The sequence below is a fragment of the Ananas comosus genome, linkage group 1 (assembly GCF_001540865.1).
Source record: "Ananas comosus cultivar F153 linkage group 1, ASM154086v1, whole genome shotgun sequence".
Classification (NCBI taxonomy): Eukaryota; Viridiplantae; Streptophyta; class Magnoliopsida; order Poales; family Bromeliaceae; genus Ananas; species Ananas comosus.
The window spans coordinates 5,077,615-5,101,917 of NC_033621.1; the positions used below are offsets into that span (position 1 = coordinate 5,077,615).

General features: G+C 36.5%; 2 protein-coding genes across 3 annotated transcripts; one reads left to right on the top strand and one right to left on the bottom strand.

Moving 5' to 3' along the window:
- LOC109716029 lies at positions 1,831-5,255 on the top strand. Of its 2 annotated transcripts, none has more exons than XM_020241312.1 (2): positions 1,831-2,448; positions 2,537-3,734. In XM_020241312.1, exons 1-2 carry the CDS (start codon positions 2,014-2,016, stop codon positions 2,588-2,590), a joined length of 489 nt encoding a protein of 162 aa, XP_020096901.1. In that variant the 5' UTR covers positions 1,831-2,013; the 3' UTR covers positions 2,591-3,734. The 2 variants fall into 2 exon arrangements, with proteins under 2 accessions (XP_020096901.1, XP_020096894.1); XM_020241305.1 differs by lacking the exon at positions 2,537-3,734 and adding an exon at positions 4,845-5,255 and having other exon boundaries at positions 1,837-2,448.
- On the bottom strand, positions 7,666-17,344 carry LOC109709004 (luminal-binding protein 5-like). The gene is made up of 8 exons (XM_020231023.1): positions 17,285-17,344; positions 16,889-17,180; positions 12,447-12,661; positions 9,384-9,710; positions 8,863-9,261; positions 8,484-8,638; positions 8,320-8,402; positions 7,666-8,243 (listed from the first exon to the last, which is right to left on the bottom strand). The coding sequence occupies exons 1-8, from the start codon at positions 17,337-17,339 to the stop codon at positions 7,751-7,753; spliced, it is 2,019 nt and encodes a 672-aa protein (XP_020086612.1). The 5' UTR covers positions 17,340-17,344; the 3' UTR covers positions 7,666-7,750.

Below are 24,303 nucleotides of genomic sequence, written 5' to 3' on the forward strand. Positions count from 1 at the left end.
CGCTCTATCGAAGGTAGGCGGATCAAACTGCTTGAAGGTTATGAGGGCCGCCAAAGCCCACTCCCTCTCCGCCGCCACCTCTGAACTGACAGAAGTTGGATTGCCAGACCCTGACGGAAACATTTCCGCCGCGACTCCTAGCCGTACTCAAGGAGCCGAAACTGGTGCGATCACTAACTGATCCACCGACTCTTGGAGTCCCTTTACATGGTCCTCTTGGTGCATGGCAGCCTCCTACTGATGCTGCACCACATCGACTCATGGCCTCACTACTCCCACGAGTATGGCCGACTAATAGCGAAGTTCCAAATCTCCGCTCGCCTCGGATTGCTCAGGGACACCACTTGTCCCATCCCGTACCGATCTGGATGAAGATCGCCTGCGCGGTGCCGTCGCTTCCTGAGACACGACAACTTGGTCGATTCTCGACCCTCTAGGCCGAGCGTGAAACAACTGACATTGACTCAAATCGGGCGAAAGTCGCGCAAGGGGGTCTATTCTCATCACTCGGTTTCATGCCGTGCGCGCCTAACACAAACACAATCGGTTGAGAATAAACCACACCTTGAGTCTACTTTTAACATCCGTTTTAGAAGTTTGCAACATGACCCAATTCATTATCCTTTCGCCACAAGTTACAAGTCCTCGTCTCTCACGAGCCTTATCTCTATGGTTTACTATCCTAGGGTCTCCTAGGTTCACCTAAACCATTTCCCTATTATCCTCTTTATGCTCTGATACCACTTTATCTATCACGCCTCAACACCCGCCTATTTGGTCGGATTCGGGCACGCCGACAGACTGCCGAACGGACAGAGTTTTTCCTATACATCCTAGGCGTCACAATCAATACAGTTCGGAAGGTTCCAACCAGGAACAACATACAAATAGAGATTGCATAAGGAAGGTATCAACAATATAAAACAACTAAGTTATTAAAAGCATTCACATCACATGCCTTAAACATATTACATTTTCATTTTCTTTTCTTCCAAATACAATAAAGATTAATACAGCATTATTTTCTACAACTCCTAGCTAGGCCAACTTGGGGTAACGCTATTTCTGGTCTCTGTGATAGGGCGCTATCTACGGAGCTACACCCTTTCCTTGCGTCGTCATGTCGCTCGCGTGTGAACCTGTAAATCCCCAAAACCACGTAGGCTGAGAACTATATAAATATAGTTCCCAATGGGTACGGCCACCCAAGGAAAGAGCTCGACCCACCAGGTCTGAAGGAGGCACTACAATATGTTACTCCAACAAATATCCACAGATATATATTTTTCATCAAATGATTTATGCAACTAACATTTATCATGTTCATGCCTCACAACATGCAACCATGCAATCATGCAACTCAATATGCATCAATGTAAGTCATGCAACTCAACGTGCAATAATGTAAATAGATCTCCTAATTCTACTTTCTGTTTCGCTATCCACAGCTCATCTGATTGACATCTAAGTTTTCTTCTATTTTAGATTCATGTCATTTACAATTCTGCTCATAAGGTTTCATCTACCTTTATAATGCTATCCACCCGACTCGGTCTTGAGTAAATCATCCGCGGAATACCGCGTAAAGCCAAGCTCGATGTGAAGAACGTCTCACATGCACCTCAGCCTTAGATCCATTCAACTGAAATACCAAATCCACTCTACTGAAATACCGAATCCATTATGCTGGGATTCATATGCTTGTCATCCAATCTAACTAGCTAACCCGAAGGTTATGCCTCCACTCAAAGTGCAATCCCTATATAGGTGAGGAGACTCTTCTGCTCGCACATCAGGACTGTCTGCTAGATAAGTATGTTAGTCCATCGTGTGATAAGGTGTAGTGACCACCGCTTGAGAGAGAAAAAGAGAAAAGGAAAAAAAGAAAGAAAAAAGAGGAGAAGGAAAAAAACAATTTAGATTACTCCCTTATCACCTCCCAGGCTAGCTCCACTCTCTCCGTCTCCCTCGCGCGTCTCTGTCCTCTGGCCACTGCCACCACCCATCGTCTCCATGTCTCTCCTCATCTCCCACATGTCCGGGAGCCATACGCTCGCCGCCCCTCGCCGCCGCCGCCTCCTCCTCCTCCCCTCCTCCCACGACCTGAACCACCCCTCCCTCTCCTTCTCCGGCGCCGGCGGCCGCGGCGGCCTCCATGTGGCGCGGGCGAGGAAGGGCCTGTCGTCCCGCACCCAGCGCCAGCGGCTCGACAAGCAAGGCAAGAAAGGCGCCGGCGGCACCCCCACCACCACCACCAAGGAGCAGGACGAGGAGGAGGAGGCGGAGATGGTGGAGATGGAGATCGAGGCATCCGGTTTTCCGATGGAGTTGTCGCCGGGGCCGATGCCGCAGCTGCCCGGAGAGCAGCCGGACTTCTGGGAGGGCCCGCGCTGGGACGCCCTCGGCTTCTTCGTCCAGTACCAGTGGGCCTTCGGCATCGTCTTCGCCGTGAGACTGCTTTCCCTCCCCTCTCCCCCGCTTTCTCTCTTCTGATTACTTTACGTACTATATAAGCTGATTTTGATTCTTCTTTTAGGCTCCGTTTGAGATTGCTGGTTATTTACGGTGCGGCGGCGAGAAATTACGATAGACACATCAAAATCTCTTAATATCATGTTGCGAATATTCGCAATCAATCCTTTCGAAAACGGAAACACGTCGCAGTTGGAAAGAATTGGAATTCTAGTTTGTTTATTGCAACTCGGTTGGTTTAAGAGGATTTGGTAGGATTTCAGTTACTGATATCATATCCCATGATCTTGAACAACTGAAAAAGTACGCTTTGATAATTTTTCCCAAAATCAAACAAACTGAAATTTTATAAAAGTGAAAGCTAAGCTTAATATGGTCATCTATCATAGAGATTAAAGTTTGCCGATTCTAAAACTTGGGTCTTTTTACACCCCTTATAATCGAAATCAAAGTGTTTCGGATTGATTTGGTTTTGGACCCCAATTTGTGTTTGTGTTTGTGTATGATTAGCATCTAGTCATCTACTGAAATGTCTAGTATGAAAATTGAATGAGAAGATGAAATGCCAACGAAACATCCATTGTGAAATGAGCATTCTGTCATTTGAACCAAACTCTTTAGCTTGACAGCGAAAGATAAGGTAAATGCCCACAAAGAAGGAGAGCTACTCGAGGCGTGTTTGAGTAGTGCTGGTTAAAGCAGCGCTTAAACAAATTTTGTATTAAGAACTAGAAGATTCCTGTTGCATTAGGAGGAAAGGTTATGCTTCTCCGGTGACAGTCGAGAGAAGACTGCAAATAGTGCACATCTCCTCTCATCCACTTCTTCATCTTAAGGAAAGACTCGCGTTAAAGCAGCTTGCTAAGAGTGGCAAGGAAGAAAGAGAAATTCCCCATTTGACGGGCTAGAGGAAGAAGAAGCAACTGCGCAAGAATTTCCGTCGTCGAGATAGCAATTGGAAATAATGTCAGTGGTTGGAGGTCTCGTTCTACACTCTGATCACCCTTATCCTGTCCTTGACCTGTCTGTTTTTCCCGGCGAGCGTAACTTCAAATGAATCATCTTCATTCGGGCCTGGAAGCTCATTTTAGGTTTCTATCACAGTACAGTTCCGAATCTTTTGTTTGCCAGCTATTTAAAGGTTGGATACTAGTGAGAGTAGAGAAGATGTTTCAAAAGCTAAGCCAAAAGAACACCAAGAACAATGCGTGAAACTTGTGACTGGGCAAAATGTTGATATTCATGAGTATTTATTTTGCTAATGATCCCTTGCTTAAGTAGTAAGTAGTGATGATTTTGTTATAACGAACGCCACTAATTATCTCTCATTAGTTTAAAGTTGACTACTTATCTCAGCACTGATTAGTGCCATGACCACTATTTATAAGTGGTCAAAAGGAGAACCGACAAAGCAAAACATAATGGAGGAATTGGGTTCGGATAGTTGACCCAAATAGTTGGTTGAAAGGCCTAGAGGACTTAGTTGTTGTTGTCATGTTCTCTGTCACTTTTGAACTGGATGCTGTTTGATATCCCTAGGAACTAAGTTTCATATCGAAAGTTCTTTTTCCGTTAATTCCTTTATGTGCGTATCCTTACACAGTCCTATTTGGGCCTGTTTGGATGTCGGAACAAGTAATACAAAAAATAACTTGTGTCTGATAGCAGCTTCCTTGATGATTAAAACACCAGAAGCTTGACTTATTACCCCTGCAAAGCCATAATAATCATGATTTTTAAGGATAATTCTTTTCACCCTTTAGCTAATATATAATATCATCTAATAATTGGGATTAAGAATTCCTTCTTTCTATCGCTTAGAAATCCTTTCGTATGTCTTATCCAACCGGCCTATGGTCTTTGAGCGAACAAGAGGAGACACACTGGATATGTTATTCTAGCATCCAATGTTTTCCTTATGATGTATTGATAATGTGCTGTTATGGTGACTCAGAACTTTCTATACTGTCCTGTATGCGTGTGCGTTTCATGTTTAGCAACTTTCGTCTCTTAAAGTGCTTTGAGGATACAAAGACCGTTTGTCACGCCTCCTTGTAACTGTTGTCACGTCCTCCCCTAATAACCGTGGTGAATATATACCTGGACCTTAATCCAGACATAAACAAAGTCTAATTGCCAAATCTATAGTTTTGTACCGGGTAATGGTGGTTTTTGTGCTATCTGTCTAGTATTATACGAAACTATACCAATTCTTGACTTTGTACTTCGCACGCAGTTGGAAGAATGATGTCAGGTGATCATCTTCAGTGAAAGTTTTCCTGCTCTTACTGAATGTCCTGACTGTTATTAGACAAATTAGTGCTGTTTGCTAATAACCTGCCATTTTTTCCTTCATTTTCTGCACTTTGCAGCTGATTGCTTGTGGGATCGCTGTTTCCACCTACAATGAAGGGGCGACGGATTTCAGGGATACTCCAGCTTACAAGGAGTCGATCCAGTCGCGAGAATTGCTGGAAGAACCAGAATCATCAAACTCTGATGTTTTCGAGGGCAATCCGACTGAGGTTGCACCGTCCCTCGAGTAGCCTTGCCGAAGGTGAAGACTCTTTCGACTCTTTTGCCCCTTTGGTCATAGTTTGTAACTCTAGGGTTTTGCAATAAATAAAACTGTGTACAATGCAAATTGGAATCTAATGAAGGTTCATCCCCCTTGTATTTAGTGATCTTGTTGTTTGTATATTTCGTATGTTATTCCCTTTTTAGGTGATTCTATAACATTGATCTTATAAATTATAAGTTACTGGGTACCAGAATTACATTTCCTCGACCTGTTTCAGTTTTCTGTATTGCTTTCAATCAAATTGAATTAAATGCGCACTGCCTGCTTGGGGGTGATAGCTTTGCATTTCCAATCGTTTCAAGCGGCAGGCAGTGCAGGCAGGGAATTATTTAGATGCGCACCTTTTTCTTTAGATAAATTTTAGATAGGTTTTTAAGAAAATTATTTAAAATTTAAATGGTTTTATAGTATTTATAAAAAGGAAGAATATATATAGGTAAAAGTAAAAATATATATATATATATATATAAATAAATATTTTGCAGGCCTGCCCGGTCCGCTTGGCAAACTTAGAGAGTGATGTCAATGAGTATGGATGCCTAAAATTTTATGCAAATCAAATCTAAAAAATTAGTTTTTAGATATTTCTAAGAGCGTAGATCTTATCTAACGTAGCGGAGCAGATCGTCGATTCAGATGTTCCATCATTGAAAATAAATTAGTACGAAGGATTTCATGCTATGGAAAGCAGACTAGCTAGACTCTCTCTCTATAATTATATATTAATAACTTAATTTAATATCTATTATGGTTTTTTTGTTTCCGTACATTTTTTTTGATTTTTATGCGGATTCGATTTTTAATTTTAATTTTTTTATATTCGATCGGATTTAAATATAGTTTGAATTTTTTATTCAAGCTCGGTTACTATTTACTAGGATTGAACAGCTGATCCCTGCTCCTAAATGTGAAGCTAACACTTTTTACTACCCGTGCCTCTTTTTCCCTTCGTTTTTTGTGACCCCTCAAAAGAAAGGAAAAAAAGAAAAGCTATGTTGTCTTGTTCACGTATAACACGGCCACACCACGAGAAAGCCAACTTAATATCCCTATATATATAACTACACACTATTTATCATATATATACCCCCTATACCATACATGTAGTTCCATAACCCTACTTTTCATTGCTAAATTGTGTGCTGAGATGTTTGTAGATAATCTTCTTCAGCTTCTGCTATCCTTCGCTCCTTTCCTTCTAGCAGCGGCAGCTGCAGCAGTGCTTGCATTGGCTACCTGCGGCCGAGGAGTCGAAAATTTGGATCCTCAAGCCGACGAACGAGCCCGAGAACTCGCGCTGTACCTCTTCGGCCCGCGGCCCGAAGAATTTGGGGAGGCCACAACACCACATCTAATAGCTCAAAAGAATGACCATGGATGACTTCCCGTGCACTCTTTTTCTGTCTCTCTTTTGAGATGTTCCTCTGTCTTATGTACGGTGTCGCCATATTTGTTCTTAGGTGACAAAGTTTGTAGTAATATGAAAGATCGCCAATTTAATTTGGACAATTATCCAGCCTTTAATGAATCTTTTGATTTTGCTATGTAGTTTGTTAGTTCGTTTGATGACTCAGCGAGTAATATATCTGGGACTTTTCGTTATTAGAGCAGTCCCTGATTCACATGACGCCATTCCAGTTAAAACGAATAAGACATCCCGATTTCCAACCGAGAGATATCAAATGATTAAAATCAGATTAATAGTAAATTTGGTTGTAGAATAAAAAATTCTAAGGCCGAGTAGCGATTGTTAGTATTTTTCTATTTGTAGTATGATTTAGAACTTTCTTTAGGCGCATGGGCTTTTTGGATGGTCCAACATTAAATGAACTTTAATTTGCGAATACGTGCATAATTTACTATATGTGAATTTAGTCCCATATTAAAAACTTATTACTTGTTGTAGTACCTTATATATTCTATTATTTTCAGCTAGTTACTTGTGTATAATAATGAGAGTGGTGTCATTCACAAAACACATGTACGATCAATTAGAATTTTAAAAATTATTTCTGTTAATTTGTTTTGAATATTTTTTTAAAAAAAAAACTAAAAGGTGTTCCGTATAGAATAAAATTTCTAATAATTAGGGATATAAATTTGAAAGTTTTTTAAAAATAGAATTAGATATATTTATATTAGAAGAGAATTAAAATCTTGATATTTGATTAGAATTAGAATTATTATTTATTTAGTGTAAATAAGGACAAAATTTATGCAGACAAAGAGTTTTGATGAATAAAAATTTTATCTAAATCTATATGATCTTTTCTTTTCTTTTCTTTTCTTTTTCTCTTTCCGATAGCACCCTAGTTACAGTATTTAGTACAATATTTTCTTCTTTTTTTTTTTTTTGAATCAACAGCTGCAACAAAACTTGTCACAGTTCATGATAGTTTCGTTCGTTTTCACCTTTTCCCGTGTCAAAGGTAACTAATTTTAGGCTTATTTTNTTTTGAGAGAAATATTTAGTACAATATTTTCAATCTGAATCAACAGCTGCAACAAAACTTGTCACAGTTCATGATAGTTTCGTTCGTTTTCACCTTTTCCCGTGTCAAAGGTAACTAATTTTAGGCTTATTTTCATTCTAATTGCTACACCATAATCAATCAAATTGACAATAACATTAAAGATTCCAAAAGGTCAATAGAAAACTACAAAGTAAGATTAAATGTATTTTACACTAACTTGAATCTACAACTCGTGTATATTATCTTCGTCAGGCTCAGAAGAACTGTTAGCATCTGCACTCCTCTGATAAACCTTCTTGATTACAGGATTGCAGATTTGCTCCAACTCCTTCAATTTCTCTTCATAATCATCTTTCTCTGCTGACTGATTATCATCCATCCACTCCAATGCTTCCTTCAGCGCGTCCTCGATCTTCTCCTTGTCATCTTCGTCGATCTTGTCCGCGAGCTTTTCCCCATCCTGGATAGTACTCCTCATGCTGTATATGTAATTCTCAAGCCTGTTTCTTGCATCAATCTTCTCCTTGATCTTCCTGTCCTCCTCGGCGAACTCCTCGGCCTCCCGCACCATCCTGTCGATCTCCTCCTGGCTCAGTCGCCCTTTGTCATTCGTGATCGTGATCGATTTCGACTTCTTCATGGCCTTGTCCTCTGCGGTCACATGTAGTATTCCGTTGGCGTCGATTTCGAACATGACTTCTATTTGCGGTGTTCCTCTGAGAAAAAAGTATGTGAGATTTAAAACGAAATAGGAAAGAAATCATAGATATCTGATCCATGGACTCTGTATACCTTGGAGCTGGCGGAATGCCGGATAAGTCGAATCTCCCGAGCTCGCGACAATCCTTTGTTAGACTTCTTTCACCCTCGTAGACCTGAAGATATTTTGTGAAATTAGAGGGATATATTTGAAAAGACAATTCGAGAGGAAATGAAAATCAAAATTCTTTATGTACCTTAATCGAGACCGTGGTTTGGTTATCTTCATATGTTGTGAAAATCTGAGACTTCTTAACCGGAATCCTCGTGTTCCTCGGGATCAACTTCGTCATGACTCCTCCGGCTGTCTCGATTCCTAGACTAAGCGGCGTAACATCGAGCAACAGGATATCTATTACAGGAAAGGAAAAGAAAAATAAATTAATGATCAGCTCAACTATGTTACAGAGAATGGTTACATAACCATGTAGCCAAAATTTTCAAGCCTAACTCATAAATGCTCATTTTGTTTTGATTTGCAAATAGAATCAAGTTCATTCTGAGGGGTAACTATCATGTCAGACTAAGTTTACATTCTATGTATTTTATCCTATAAAGTTTAAACCCAGCATTTACCTTTCGTTTCCTCACCGCCTTCGCCACTAAGAATTCCACCCTGCACAGCTGCACCGTAAGCGACAGCCTCATCCGGATTGATCCCCTTGTTGGGCTCTTTGCCGTCGAACATCTCCTTCAGGAGTTGCTGCACCTTCGGGATTCTCGTGCTCCCTCCCACAAGCACGATCTCATCGATGTCGCTCTTCGTCAACCCTGCATCGTCCATCGCTTTCTTGACCAGCGCGAGCGTCTTTCGAAAAGAATCCATGTTCAGCTCCTCGAACCGAGCCCTCGTCAAGGGCTCAGAGAAGTCGACACCGTCGAAAAGCGACTCAATCTCGACCCGAACCTGATGTTGACTACTGAGAGCCCTCTTAGCCCTCTCACACTCTCTTCTCAACTTTCCAAGTGCCTTACCTGTTGACCGCCAAATATTAATAACACCGTTCTTTAACAGCTTAAATTTTTATGCTCTCATTTATGTTGGTGAGAAAAAGAAGACCATTCTCTAATATCTTAAGAGCGTGGTAAAACATTACCATCTTTAGAAATATCCTTGTTGTACTTCTTCTTGATGAGCTTGATGAAGTAATCCATGAGCCTTTGATCAAAATCCTCTCCCCCTAAGTGGGTGTCTCCACTGGTGGCAAGAACCTCGAAGACGCCATTGTCGATGGTGAGGATACTCACATCGAAGGTGCCGCCACCGAGGTCGTAGACGAGGATGTTCTTCATCTCGGGGCCCTTCGTGTCGAGCCCGTAGGCGATGGCCGCAGCCGTGGGCTCGTTGATGATCCTCGCCACATTGAGCCCTGCTATGGTGCCTGCATCCTTGGTGGCTTGCCTTTGGGCATCATTGAAGTATGCTGCATGCATAAGAGTTTGTGTGGCTCACTTAGATAAGGCAAAGGAGCATAACAAATCACTAGAGAAGCTCCAAATTTTAGTTTTAGCTTGTAAATGTGGTGAGGCTCATGTTGTTGTTTCAGATGTATATAGAAGAAATGCTATGGAACTTTTAGTGCCTTCTTAGCTTCTCTATTCAAAGACTTGCTTTCAAAGCAGCTTCTGAGAGGAAAAGTTTCGAGAATACAAGTTCAAGAGCTCCTGAAAGCAAAAACTTCAATTTAGAACTTCTTTCTAGTTGTTGCAAGATGTTATTGCAAGATTACAACCAAAAAAAATCTGTAGGAGATTCTCGAAAATGATTTGTTCAACTGCATTTCTTAAAAGATTATTTGACATCCAACATTTGCAAATTTTAGTGGAAGCTGAAAACAGACCGCCAAATGCGGACTTCTTTTTTTTTTTTTTTTTTTTTGAGAGATAGGTAGCACGCTACCCGCTTCGTTTATTTTATTTAGAAATAAACTTAGCTGGAAATGTGAATTTCTTTTTTACTGCAAAAGATCCAATTATCTGAATTAAAGACACTACACTAATGAAAAGCTGTTATTGACGATTCATCTGTTCAGAATTTATATATTGCAATCAAAATTGGCATATAAATGATGCAAAAGCTGTTATTGACGATTCATCTGTTCAGAATTTATATATTGCAATCAAAATTGGCATATAAATGATGCAAAATTTAGAGCCTATCTTTTTTATTTTTTTCCCCTTCCCCTACTTATGCTAATCATTCATTTCAAAAGTTTAAGCTGTTAAAAAGATACTGCTAATTACTTAAAGCGTACAAACACAACGTCTATAAATGTCGATTGTAATTCCGCCCAACCGGCCCTCTGTTACTTCAAATATGACTCAACCTAACCGGGCCTCCTATCATTTCAAACGTGAGTGGGCTCTATCAGGCCTCCCTTCATTTCAAACATGATTTGAACCAATCCAATCTCCCACCATGAACAGGATGCTGACCCTTTCATCCAATTTTTCTTTGGACAAAAATGTAATCTCTCTAAACCTTAAGGCAGGATGTTGGCCTCGTCTAAGCCAATATTTTTTTTCTGACAAGGATGTAATCTCTCTAAACCCAAAGAAACCTCCCGATCTTAGCATAGTTGAGAATCAAACTCAGATCCTAAGGCAGTATCTCGCTGATGCGACTTTTAACTTCATTTATTCATTTCATGCACGGTATACAAAGAGAATGTCATATATATATATACATGTGTGTATCTTGTAGAGACACTATCGAAAGTATAGAAAATCCGGCGCTTCCGACTTTTTAGTTCTTAAATCAACCCCCTTTATCATTTCTAATATCCTATGGAGATTACTCAACCCTAGGGGGACTGCAATCATCCCAACCGTAGAATCCTTGATCCAAGGGTTAAAAAATCGGAAGCACCAAGTCCTCTATATTTCCGATAGCACGTAGCTCTACACATACATACATACATATAGATATATATATATATATATATATATATATATATATATATATATATATATATATATATATATATATATATATAGTAGGTCTTATGTGCTATTAGGAGCACGGAGACCTACATGCTCCTAAGTCGTTTTCAATGATGGAGTTTTCGAATCGACGATCGGGTCCGTTAGACTTATCTAGCATATTTGAAGTATCTAGAAAATAAATTTTGCGATTTTTCGATATTATTTATCTAGAGATCGAAAGGGTTTAAAATCAACAAATTTTAATGGTTGATGTATACAGTTTGCAAGTTTAACGGTGTAAAAATATTCAAATCAGATGAAATTTTGATAGAAAATTTTTTAAACTATTTACAGCAAGATCAATCTCTGATCGAAAATTTTAGTGCTATATCACCACTTTTTGTGAGATTTTTATTTTCAGCCGTTGATTTTAAACTCTTTCGATCGCTAGGCAAATGATATCAAAAAATCATAAAATTTATTTTCTAAATACTTCAAATACACTAGATCAAGTATAACGGAGCCGATCGTCGATTCGAAAGCTCCATCATCAAAAATGGCTTAGAAGCACAGAGGGATCCGTGCTCCTAATAGCACACAAGACTTACTATATATATATATATATATATATATATATATAGTGAGAGAGAGAGAGAGAGAGAGAGAGAGAGAGAATTAGGTTGGTATGCTTCTAGAAGCACGGAGCCCTCCGTGCTTTCAAGTCGGTTTTCATGTTGGGACTTTCGAAGCGACGATCTCTAGAGTATTTGGAGTATCTAAAAAATAAATTTCATAATTTTTCGATATCATTTGCCGATCGAAAGGGCTCAAAATCAACAGGTAAAAATAAAATCTTACAAAATATGATGATGTGATTTTAAAATTTTAAATCAAAAATATTGATCTTATTTTATACAGTTTAAAAAAGTTTTCATCCAAATTTTACATGATTTGAATATTTCTACACCGTTAAACTTGCAAACGGCTCACCACGGCTATTAAAATTATTGATTTTGAGCCCCTTCGATCACTAGACAAATAATATTAAAAAATTAAAAAATTTATTTTTTAGATACTTCAAATATCCTAACTCAAATCTAATGGAGCCGATCGTCGATTTGAAAGTCCTAATATTGAAAACGACTTGGAAGCACGGAAAGTTTCGTGCTTCTAGAAACATACCAGCCTCACTATATATATATATATATATATATATATATATATATGTTCCTTACCTGGAACGGTGATGACGGCATCTTTGATAGAACGGCCTAGGTAGGTCTCGGCGGTTTCCCTCATCTTCGTGAGAATCATCGCGCTTATCTCCTCGGGGCTGAACACCTTCTTCTCCCCTCCCTTTATCCTCACCTCCACATATGGCTTCCCATCCTTGTTCACCACCTTGTACGGCAAGAACTTGATATCCCTCTGCACCTCCTCGTCATCAAATCTACCCCAAAAAAAAAAAAGTTCCAAGAAAATTAATCCAATCATTTTTTTCGATTAACAGGGGAATAATTAATCCAATCATTTCATATCATGAATTGAGCAAGTCATTGATGCCGGTACGTTTTCAATCCTTAAATTAAACGGTATACTGTAAGGATGATAGTAGTTTTCTAAGATTAAATGGGTGATTGATTGAATAGTATAATTAAACGAGCGAAAATTATACTAGAGATAAATCTAACAATGAAAAATTTATAAGCACCAAGCCTTATTACTTTTATTAGTATAGCCAGACTCTTCGTATCATTATCCAATAAAATTCTATACAATTAATAGATATAGTAGATAAAAACATAAAATGAAATCATGGTGCATAAAAATCAAGTGTTATTATGATCCTCTTTGGTTCAGTAGCATTNTGTTCAATTATACTATTCAATTAATCACCCACTTAATCCAAGAAAATTAATCCAATCATTTCATATCATGAATTGAGCCCTTATGCTTTTAAAAACATCAAGTCATTAATGCCGGTAGGTTTTCAACTCTTAAATTAAACAGTATGCTGTAAGGATGATAGTAATTTTTTAGGATTAAGTGGGTGATTAATTGAATAGTATAATTGAACAAGCGAAAATTATACTAGAGATAAATCTAACAGTAAAAAATTTATAAGCACCAAACCTTATTACTTTTACAAGTAGTATAGCCAGACTCTTCCTATCATTATCCAATAACATCCTATACAATTAATAGATATAGTAGATAAAAACATAAAATGAAATCATGGTGCATAAAAATCAAGTGTTATTATGATCCTCTTTGGTTCGAAAAATTCTAGAATGCAACGGGTATATTGATGCCGTGGCGTAACAAATCAATCAAAAATCTTCTTTTAGAAATATATGTCCTATCATGATTATAAAAAATTATTTTTATTATACTTTTATTTGAAAAGAAGAAATGTAATTGGTTTGTTATTGATGACGTGGTGCAAGTGTGATAGTGTAGAATTCCTTCTTTGGTTCAGTAGCATTCTTTAGCTAATTAGAGCTGATAGAACTTAGAAGAGCACTTTTAGTTTTTTAAAAAAAATTAAAAAGCGTCTAATATCTTTTTAGTTGCAGGAAAGTAGAACTCTGAACCGGAAATTTTGCTTGAGGCTTAAAGTTTGAAAAAACTTCAAATTGTCGTCCTGAGATTGAACATATTTTCACTTTGTCATAAAAAAATTTCACTTGGCCTCCTACAATTTAGCTCATTTTCAGTTTACCACCCATAGTTTAAAATATTACACTTTCCTCCCTCGTGGTTCAGCACATTTTTTATATTGGTACTATATGATTTTAAAAAAAAAAAATTTACCATGCCATTCTATTTCATATAAAATTTTTTGATAAAATAAAAATTAAATCATAGAAAAAATAAAGTAAACTTTTTTAAACCACATGGCGGCAAAGTAAAGATGAACTTAACAATATAGAGGTAATTGTAAAGAACTTGATAGTTAGTATCCGAGATTTCAAATTTGAAGTATGGTTGCTTCAGATTTCAGTTAAGTTTATTTCTAAAAAAATAAATGAAACGGATAGTTTGCTTATCTTTCTCTGAAAAATTAATATATATATTAAATATATATATATATAATATATATATAATTAGGCTAACTATATTATATCTCAGGCTTTTTTGTATATACGTGGTTCTCGATTCAGCACCGTAATTAATCTAGGATGTGATTCTTAGAAATTATTGTTTATTGATTCGTTATATTAGTAATTTTTCGAGAATTGAATAACTTTAAATTTGAGTAACTTTATAAGATCAAGATTACTTTTTTTATTCTTCTTCTTTTCCCGCAGTTAACTCCATCACCCAATAAGTAGCCATTGAAAATTGACAATTTTGAAATGGTTTGATCATAAAGTAAAATTATGTGAAAAATATTAAAAAAAATTTTATTTCTAAATAAAACTTAAATACACTATATCATTTTAACCGACGTAGATCGTGATTTGAATCCGGCCGAAAATCGAAAAAAACGGACCATATACCGGCCCGATAATATAGAATAGTATAAGGAACTATATATATTATTAATATATATACGATATATATAATAAATGAGGTATAAGAGTTGGACTGGGCCTATTATGCAAAATCCTGATTGTTGCTAATCCCAGTTTTTTTAGCCTTTGGAATCAACTCTTTCATCATTTCTAACCAATTGAAAAATACTATAAGCCCAGTGGGACGGCATTCATCCCTGAGGAGCCATCAAACTCCTAACTGACTAATACATCTTAACCCATCATTTCTCGTTACTTTGGTTTTCTTTAATAAGTTATCAGTCTAATTCTTTTTATATATATATATTTATTATTTATACTATGATAGTTATATTTTATGTATTGACTCCTTAACTCATACAGTTTTCGGCCGCTTAGATAATTCCACTGATCATTATCCATACCGGTAGAATCATAACTATTCAACCAGTCTATCGCAACTACCCTAGTAGACCACTATTTCTTAAAATTTTAAAATGGGGGCCACCATCATCTAACACACATCACATCAATCAATCGGTTAAAAATTTATGAAGTACAAGGGACCCTATACTCATCAAGATTATAGTAATGCCCCCAGCCATATATATATATTATTATATATAATATTATATTATATATTATATATATATAATATATGTAACCCCTAGGATGCTTATGGAAAGCAGCGGAGGATCCCGTGCTTTCTAATTTGTTTTCGATGTTCGGACCTTCGAATCGACGGATCGGACTCCTTTAGGAGTTGAAATCTAGAGTATTTGAAGTATCTAGAAAATAAATTTGCGATTTTCGATAGTCGATTTAAACCTAGTGACACAGTGCTCAAAAATCAACGGCTTGAAAATAAAAAATCTTACAAAATATATCTTAATTATAATAAATTATTGATCTTGTTCTTTTTAATTTTCTATCAAAATTTCATGCGATTTGGTATTTCTACACCGTTAAACTTGCAACCGCTCACCACGTGCCGTTAAAATTGAGGACTTCGATCACTAGCAATGATATTCAAAAAATCGCAAAATTTATTTTCTTACTTCTCTCTGATCAACTCTCGAGCATCTTGATCCCGGATTTGGCACCGTATTTCATACCGGCCTATTTTAATATATTATAATATTATAATAGCATCCTCATGTTTTAAAAAGTAACCAAAGTCATTTGGAATGGCTGTAAAAGTTTTTAGCCCTCTGATAAGGAAATGTGCGGTTGAAGATGAAGTAGCCCCCTAAAGGTTAAATAGGTGTTTGGTTGAAAATAGTAATATTTAAACGGTAAAATGATCAAAGCATAAGATCTAACTGGTAAAAATTTAACAAGCACCAAATACTTGGTACTTTTAACAAGCACCAAAATAGTGGCATCATACTATATATATTTATATAATAATATATATATAAGAGAAGAAGAGAGAGAGAAGGAGAGAGAGAGAGAAGAGAGAGTTTGAAGCTGGAATACTATCGAGATAGGCAAACGGGCTCCGTTGCCACCCATTTGTTTTCGATGATGGAGCCTCCAAATCGACGATCAGTACCGTTGAAAATGATCTATACCATTTGAAATATTTAGAAATCAAATTTCATACTTTTCCGATATTGTTTTCTTATCCATCAAGTTGGCGTAAAAATGAATGGCTGAAAATGAATATTCTCTAAAAAGTGATGATAGAAATTTTGTCATCATGATCGAGAGTATAGATCTTGTTCTAAATAGTTTAAAGAATTTTCTAACCAAAATTCAATTGATTTGGATAGCTTTACACCGTTAAACGAAAAAACCTCTCATATCAACCATTAAAATTACTAATTTTGAAACCCTTTGATCATTAGGTAAATGATGTCGCAAAAATTTAAAATTTAATTTCTAAATACTTCAAGTGATATAGATCATATTCAACGGTGCCGATCGTCGATTTGAAAGCTCCATCATCGAAAACAAATGAATGGCAACGGAGTCCGTTTGCTACTGATAGCATTCCAGCTCAACTATATATATATATATATATATATATATATAGAGGCACTTTAAAGTTTAACCTCATTACCTGCCAAATGCCCTAAAAAAATTGCAGCTTCAAGCAGAAGCAGAAGCAGAAGACAAGCCAAACATGCATGCACGCAAATTAAAGACATCAAATATTAATGACATGGCATATATACCGTCGTCCAATGAGGCGCTTGATGCCGAAGATCGTCCTCTCCGGGTTAATGAAGGCCTGGTTCTTGGCGGCCTCTCCGACGAGGCGCTCGCCGTGGACGGTGAAGGCCACCACCGACGGCGTAATCCTATTCCCCTGATCGTTCGCTATGATCTCCACCCGCCCGTTCCGGTACGCCCCCACGCACGAGTACGTCGTCCCTAGATCGATCCCGATCACCGTCCCGACCTCCTCCTTCTTCTTCTTCTGCTTATCCTCCTTCGCCGCCACAATCGGCAATCGTAAGACACACTCTACATGCAATGTCAAAGAATTAAATTTAGAGACCATCCAAGAACTGATTATTAAGTGGTCGAAAAGAGAGTGACATATATTCTGTATCAATTAGCATATGAACCTGATAACAAGAGCAAGAGTAGGAAGAGAGTAAATGTTGGTTGATTCCGCGCCATTTTAGTTTTGGTTTTTGTTTTTGTTTTTGTTTTTTCTTTTTGCACTAGTGGTTTGTATATATAGTTTTTATTTACGCGGAGGGGTGTGTGTAGTACAGTAGTAGTCGCCAGATGCTTCGAGCCTAATGTGGAGTTCCACGTCCCATGACACTGGGAGAGCTTACACGTGCGAAGACCAATTGGATGCTGACACGTGTGGGTGAAATGTTTCGGGGATGGAAAATGGTGCTCCAACCAGAATGTTCGGGGTCGAACTCGAATGGTTACTTCGGCAAAAGCTTTGAATCACGCGCTTTCAGCTTCCAAAAAAGTGATTTCTATATAAATAATTTTGATTTGGAGAATTAATTTTTAGTGAAGAACTGGCGTGGGGTTGAGTTTAGATAAAATTAATTTTTCTGAAATAAATTTTTTAAAATTATTTGGCAAAAAAAAATTTGATACTTACATATATTAATATTTTTACTAAATTTTATTTTAAAATAATTTAAAATTTGAATTTAAATTAAAATTTTAAATTTGAATTAAAAGTATAATTTTTAAATTTCAAATTTGGACAAAAAATAAATTTGAAATTTCAAAATTTAAATTTAAAATTTAAATTTTTAAATCTAAATTTAAATTTTTAATTTTTCAATCTGAATTTAAATTTTGAATTTCAAATTTAAAATCTAAATATAAAATTTTAATTTTGAAATTTAAAATTTAAATTTTGAATTTTGAAATTTAAAAGTAAAATTAAAATCTAAATTTTAAAATTTAAAATCTAAATTGTAAAAGTTAAAATTTAAAATTTAAATATTTTGAATATTGAATTTTAAATTAAAAATTAAAAATTTTAATTTTGTAATTTGAAAATTAAAACTTTAAATTTTAAATTTAAATTTAAATTTTTAAATTTAAGTTTTAATTCTAAAATGTCAAAATTTAAATTTTATCTTAATTTAGAATTTAAAATTTCATAATTTAAAAATTAAAATTTGAGATTTGAAACTTAAATTTAAAATTTAAAATCTAAATTTTAAATTTTAAATTTGAAATGTTGAGATTTAAAAATTCAAATATAAATTTAAATTTCAAAATTTAAATTTAAATTTAGGGTTTAAATTTAAATTTAATGTTAACTTTATACTTTGAATATAAATAAAAATAAAATTTGAAGTTTGAGTCCAAAATAAGAATCTGTTTTAGAGAATCAGTTTTTTTCTGCTTTTGATTTTGGAACCTTCAAAATCAATTTTCTGATTCTGAAAAATAGAATCATATTTTTCATCTGTCGTTCTCAAATGCTCCATTGAGCTCAAAAGTAAGTTTGGGCTCAGAATCACTTCTAAGAAGTTAGGCCAAACAACCACTTAGGGTTCGTTTGGAATTATGAAAATATTGCGTTGCGTGCGGTGATAAAATAAAATGAAAAAATATTCTATTTATTTTTCTATAAAATATTATATTTTGCATATCACGATAATTCGGTTATGATATATTTTCTCCGATCTCATCGGAGAACGTAGAAACATATTTCCAGGCTTTAATTTATCTCAATTCTATTTTATCTAATAGCGTTAAATAGGCCTCAATACCAAACTAAAGCCCTAAACATAATTGTTCATAAAAATATGCACGGACACCCCTCACATTTAGTAATTTTGGTCAAACAAACTAAAAATTTTAAAATTTAATAATTTAATCAGTTTTTAGCGAGTAAAATTAGAATAATTAATGATTAATAAGAAATAGAGTTAATAAATTTGATGAAATGTTTAATCTAACTAAGTGTAAAAATTTAAATAAAAAAATTAAAATCGAAGGGTTTTTTAATCAAAAAATTACAAGTAGAGGAGGCGTCTATTTCAGAGTTGTCCTTAACTAATTATAATATAAACTTTGATTCTTACTATCGGCCTTTTAATTTTTTTCTAAATCGAGTTTCTATAACTGTGTTGACGGAAATAGTAGACGAAAGTATGAAATTACTTTTGTTTTTTTTTTTCACTTTCAGAACTTTTGAAAGAAGAAGCCATCCATCACTTACTAAGATGTATTGCAAACTAACCAACAATGATGATGGATCAAAATATAGAATTAGGGTTTCAAAAAAATAAAAATAAAAAAGGTAATGACGCCAAAAAAAAAAAAAAAAAAAAAAAAAAAAAAAAAAACCTATGGTACATGAGTAGAGATTTTTACGTTAATCAGCAATTATATTTGTATATATTAATCGTCCATTTGATATCAAGGGTCACCTTATATTAATTGATAAAAGAAATCGGCAAAAGTACATAGAGATATACTTCTTTAGTTTTCTATCGAAGTGGAAATAAACAAAAGATTTTCAATTGTATTTTCTCATTGCGTCCAATCTATCAACAACCATTCTTCAATTGTATATTTTCTGTACATCTAATATATTGCCAATGCGAATTGAGCCTTAGTTTGTTTGGCAATAGATAGTGGAGAGTGATTCAATTATTAACTTTTTATTTAGTTATCTGTAATTAATAGTTGTCTTTGCGGATTTTGTTACTTTATATATATATATAGGATAGTGAAATATTGTAACACTCTGCTTGTTTCTTTTACTTATAAGTTTTAATTTTATATCCTTGGACAATTTAATTTTCTTTGCGAGTTGTCATTTTGATTTCGAAATCGGGAAGAAGTCGATTATCGCATCTAAATTCAACTGAAATTACCTAGGCAATTGACCGAACTAGTTGATGCAACTGCTTCCGTCTACCATACCTCACTCCTCTCTCAACTTTTTCTCTTTTCTTGTCCGAGTGGAGACGGCATCCATATGCCCTCTCTCCCTCTCTCTCCCCTAATACTCCATTTCTCCCTCTTTCCCTTATTTTTCCTCCATCTTTTATCCCTCTTCATTTCTTTTCTTTTCTTTTCTTTTCTTTTCTTTTTTTTTTAACCTTCTCCTTCCCTCTCTTTCATAGCTCCCAATTCTGGTGCTAAATCACTCTACTCTTGACCCTGGTGAGACGTGAAAATCCAGCAATCACAACAACATTGAGTTCGGGATCTAAAAGAATGGTGATTTGCGCTTTGAGTGAACCATTAGTCACACTCTGGCGTGGAAGTCCCAACCGACTATGTACACGCCAAGAAAAAACACACCTGGACAATTTATTTTCATCGAGAAAACAAAACCAAGAACCACTAAATAAATACTAAGAAGGAATCGAGCATCTAACTTCAACCATTCCGAAATAATACAATTCAAATTTACATCCCTACAGCACAAAAAGAAAATTGTAATTACTACATCTTAGTTACAAGTCCACAAGTTTCAATAAATAACATAAAGGGTAGGCTAGTTAGTTTGTGACTGCTTTTCCATAGCTACGCACCTTTCCGATAGTTGGATCTACAATATAAAACGACAAGAAATGAGATTAAGAATTATAAAAAATAGTTTCTGGTGGATATATAGACATTAAGAATGGTTCTGCACTCCTTGGTCTAAATAGGGTATAATTAATAGTAGTGGATAACAATAATGAACAATAAATACAAAGCAAAGATAATAAGCGACCAATGCTAACATAACTGCTACGTCTCTAAAAGGAACAAGACCAAATGCTAACATGACTACTATCTCTAAAAGGTCCAAAGTGTACATGTCAATATGTCCAACATAACGACATTTGCATCGAGTTCTCAAGAAGGAACTACTACTGTTATATACAATTATCTTGATTGACCCTAAAGTCCAGCCCTAACTTAATCACCAACACCTTATAAAGAGCCAAAAATGATCATACTACTATCCATTCGGCAAAAAAAAGGAGCCGAAAATGATCAAAGTACCCCTAACTCAAGACATAAGAGAACCGAGAAGGATCGAGCTACTCTCGCAATGACACTTTCGGAAGGTCATGTCTTGCAAAGTGGTGATCTCTACAAGCGATACCAAATAGCTCATAGCAGTCTTACGGGCTTGAATCACAACCCACATCCATTTGTTTTGGTGGACTTGTGTGCAATTTTTTCTAACTTATTTATATTGTACCTAGGGTTTTCCTGATTTAATAAAACCCTAGCTTCATCCCCTCTCCAGCCTCGAACCCTAGCCATCACAGTAGTACCTTCCACCTGCGCCGCTGTCTTCCTGACAACCGGTGACCACCCACGACTGCCAGCAAACCCAAGATCCTCTCTCTCTCTCTCTCTCTCTCTCTCTCTCTCTCTCTCTCTCTCTCTCTCTCTATATATATATATATATATATATATATATATATNTTTTCTTTTATTTGTAAGGCCTTGGATTATTTTGACTGGCCTACTTATATTTGACTGTTATGCATATGTTGGTTGTGAACTGATTTTGAGAATCATTTTGGATACGTCGATCTGAGAACAAATTCATGATAAGAATGATTCACTCATTTGAATTACAATTGATGATTGAGTTTTTAATCCGAGTTGATTGTCTTGGACTGGATGTGGATGATTCATAATTGTTTGAACATTACACTGACCACTGTATTGGATTGTGCTGTATGGTGAACATAGGAGGAGATTGTTGGATATATTGTTATTGGATATTTTGTTATAATATAATCCAAATAATATGTTCACATACAAGCCCAATAAGTGAAAGCGTATTAAGGCCCATATCTCTGGAGCCCAATAGCTTATTTATTAAATCTAGGGTTTCCTACGCTGGAGGTAACACTGTTGAGCGTTCCAAACTTGACGTCTCTTGGTGTAATACTTTAAGCACCCAAAAACCCTAACCTCCAACATATATATATATATATATCCCTCATTGTTGGACTCGGGACCTCTCCTTTTTGCTCGCACCACCTCAAGACGTCACCGCCAGCACCACAAGACTCCGGCGACCCTAACCCGATGACCCTCTGCGCCGAGTGCACTAGCGTGGCTGTGGGGTCCCCCTCCCAGCTTGTTTTGGGTGGTTGGCCTTGGTCGCAACTACAAGATCGCCGGCACCATTGCACCCCCGTCGTTGTCGTCAGTGTCCTTAGACCCTAAAGGATCCCCCTGACAACTCCCCAATTACTTTCGACTGTCGCCATTGCCGAAAATAGGAATCCCTAGCTCAGGGGATTCTTGTTCCGGCCGGGTTGTAGGAACGCCGCCACCGCCACCTACGTCTTTGGCCAACGCCCGCGTCAGCGGCCCCTTGTCGGCCGCACACACTTCTTAACAACGTGCGTGCCACCAAGTCGCCGGAGTTTAAGTCGAGCCTTCTCTGCTCCAACCCTAGCCCAAAGCTTGGGTTTCTTGGACCGCTCCCCCTGTTCCGGCCATCCGGGTCGATACTCTATAAGGTGAGTATGCTGACCCTAAGGTGCCACTGACATCCACGCTTGCCCTGGTTGCTATCGGAGAAGCCCTACTTGGCGGATCTGATAGTGTCGCTCCCAGTGACCTTGGTAGCCAGGGTTCACGTAGCCCCCACATGTAGGTTATGGAAATCCTAGGATCTATTTAGATACTATCAAACACCTAGAGGGGGGTGAATAGGTAAATAGACCAAAAATACAAATCTCAATATGATAAAAGTAAATGTGAAAAATAAAAACCATATCGAGATTTAGTGGGAAAACTCTAATTTAGAGTAAAAAATCAACGAGACCAACACGTGATAACAATCTACTAAGAAATAAAAGATTATAAGGTAATTACTGAATCAACGGGCTTAACCTCTCTTTCAATTCCTACGGATCTCGCGCACACTACCGGGTTGTCCATGCCCCACGTTCGAATCCACGAACACCACGTCTCGAATCCACGAGACGCCTAACTTTGAATCCACGAAGCCTTGATCATGCCGAATCAACAACGCCCACTCGAATCAACAAGCATACTCCGTCCAGAGCAAGAACAATACAGTTGGTAATGATTTATTACTTAGATGATCATAAAGGAACCATGGAGGATATCTCTAAACAAATCTCAAATCGATTCTAGAAAAACATTAAAGATCACCGAGAATTAATTTGAGAGAAGTTTATTGTAGAAGATGAGAAAAACGGCTACCTACAAGCTTCTAGGGTTTCTAAACGATAATCTAGGCTTAACCATCTTTTAGAGACACCCCCACATCTTACTTAAAGGTTTGGAAGTAATTAGAATCAGATTAGAATTGAAAAACTGAGTTTATAAAATCTGTGTCGTGTTCAGGTTCCGGACCTTGACAGCCTACCAGCCAAGAAGGCTTACGGGTTCCGGACATTGCTTTCGGGATTCGGAACCTGAAACTTGGAAAACTTAAGTTTTATGTTTTAAATTATTTTTTATCTATTCTAATGTCTTCCAAAACTTGCAAATGAACATAAATCATCATTAATATTATTCAAATTTAACAAGCATTGTGGATTCATGTTTTGAGTTTTTGAGTCTTCGATCTTCATCTTTTCTTCTATAAACCTTCAAAACTCCGACTTACTTCACGAAATATGCCAACTTAAAATTTGTAACAATTTTCCCCTTTGGCAATTTCGTGACAAAACACAAAATTACATCAAAATACTCACAACGCTCAGCTCTCCAAAAATCAAAATTAAAATTCATTGCCATCACCAAAACAATAAACTTCTAGCGTGAAAGATCCAAAGAAAACACAAAATTACAATTTTGCAACTTCTAAACAAACTCTATGACTTAGACACAAGGGAATCTTGAAGTCTTCAATGATCTGCAAAAAGATTACTTTCTCCACGAACAAAGTTAGTAATAAAATTTTGAAATCTCTCCCCCTTTGTTCATGCATCTAAGTGTGTTGGTCAAAACTTGGTTGGACGTATGGGTTTCTTTGAATTGTTGCTCAAGAAAACCAACATTTTCTTGATGTGATTTGATCGTTATTTCGGATTGATCTAGCTTCTCTTGGAGGATTGTATTATTCTTCAATATGTGCTCCCTTTCCTCCTCAAGAGCTTTAGTCACGGTTTTCATGGTTTTGTTTTCATCCTCAAGTTCCAAT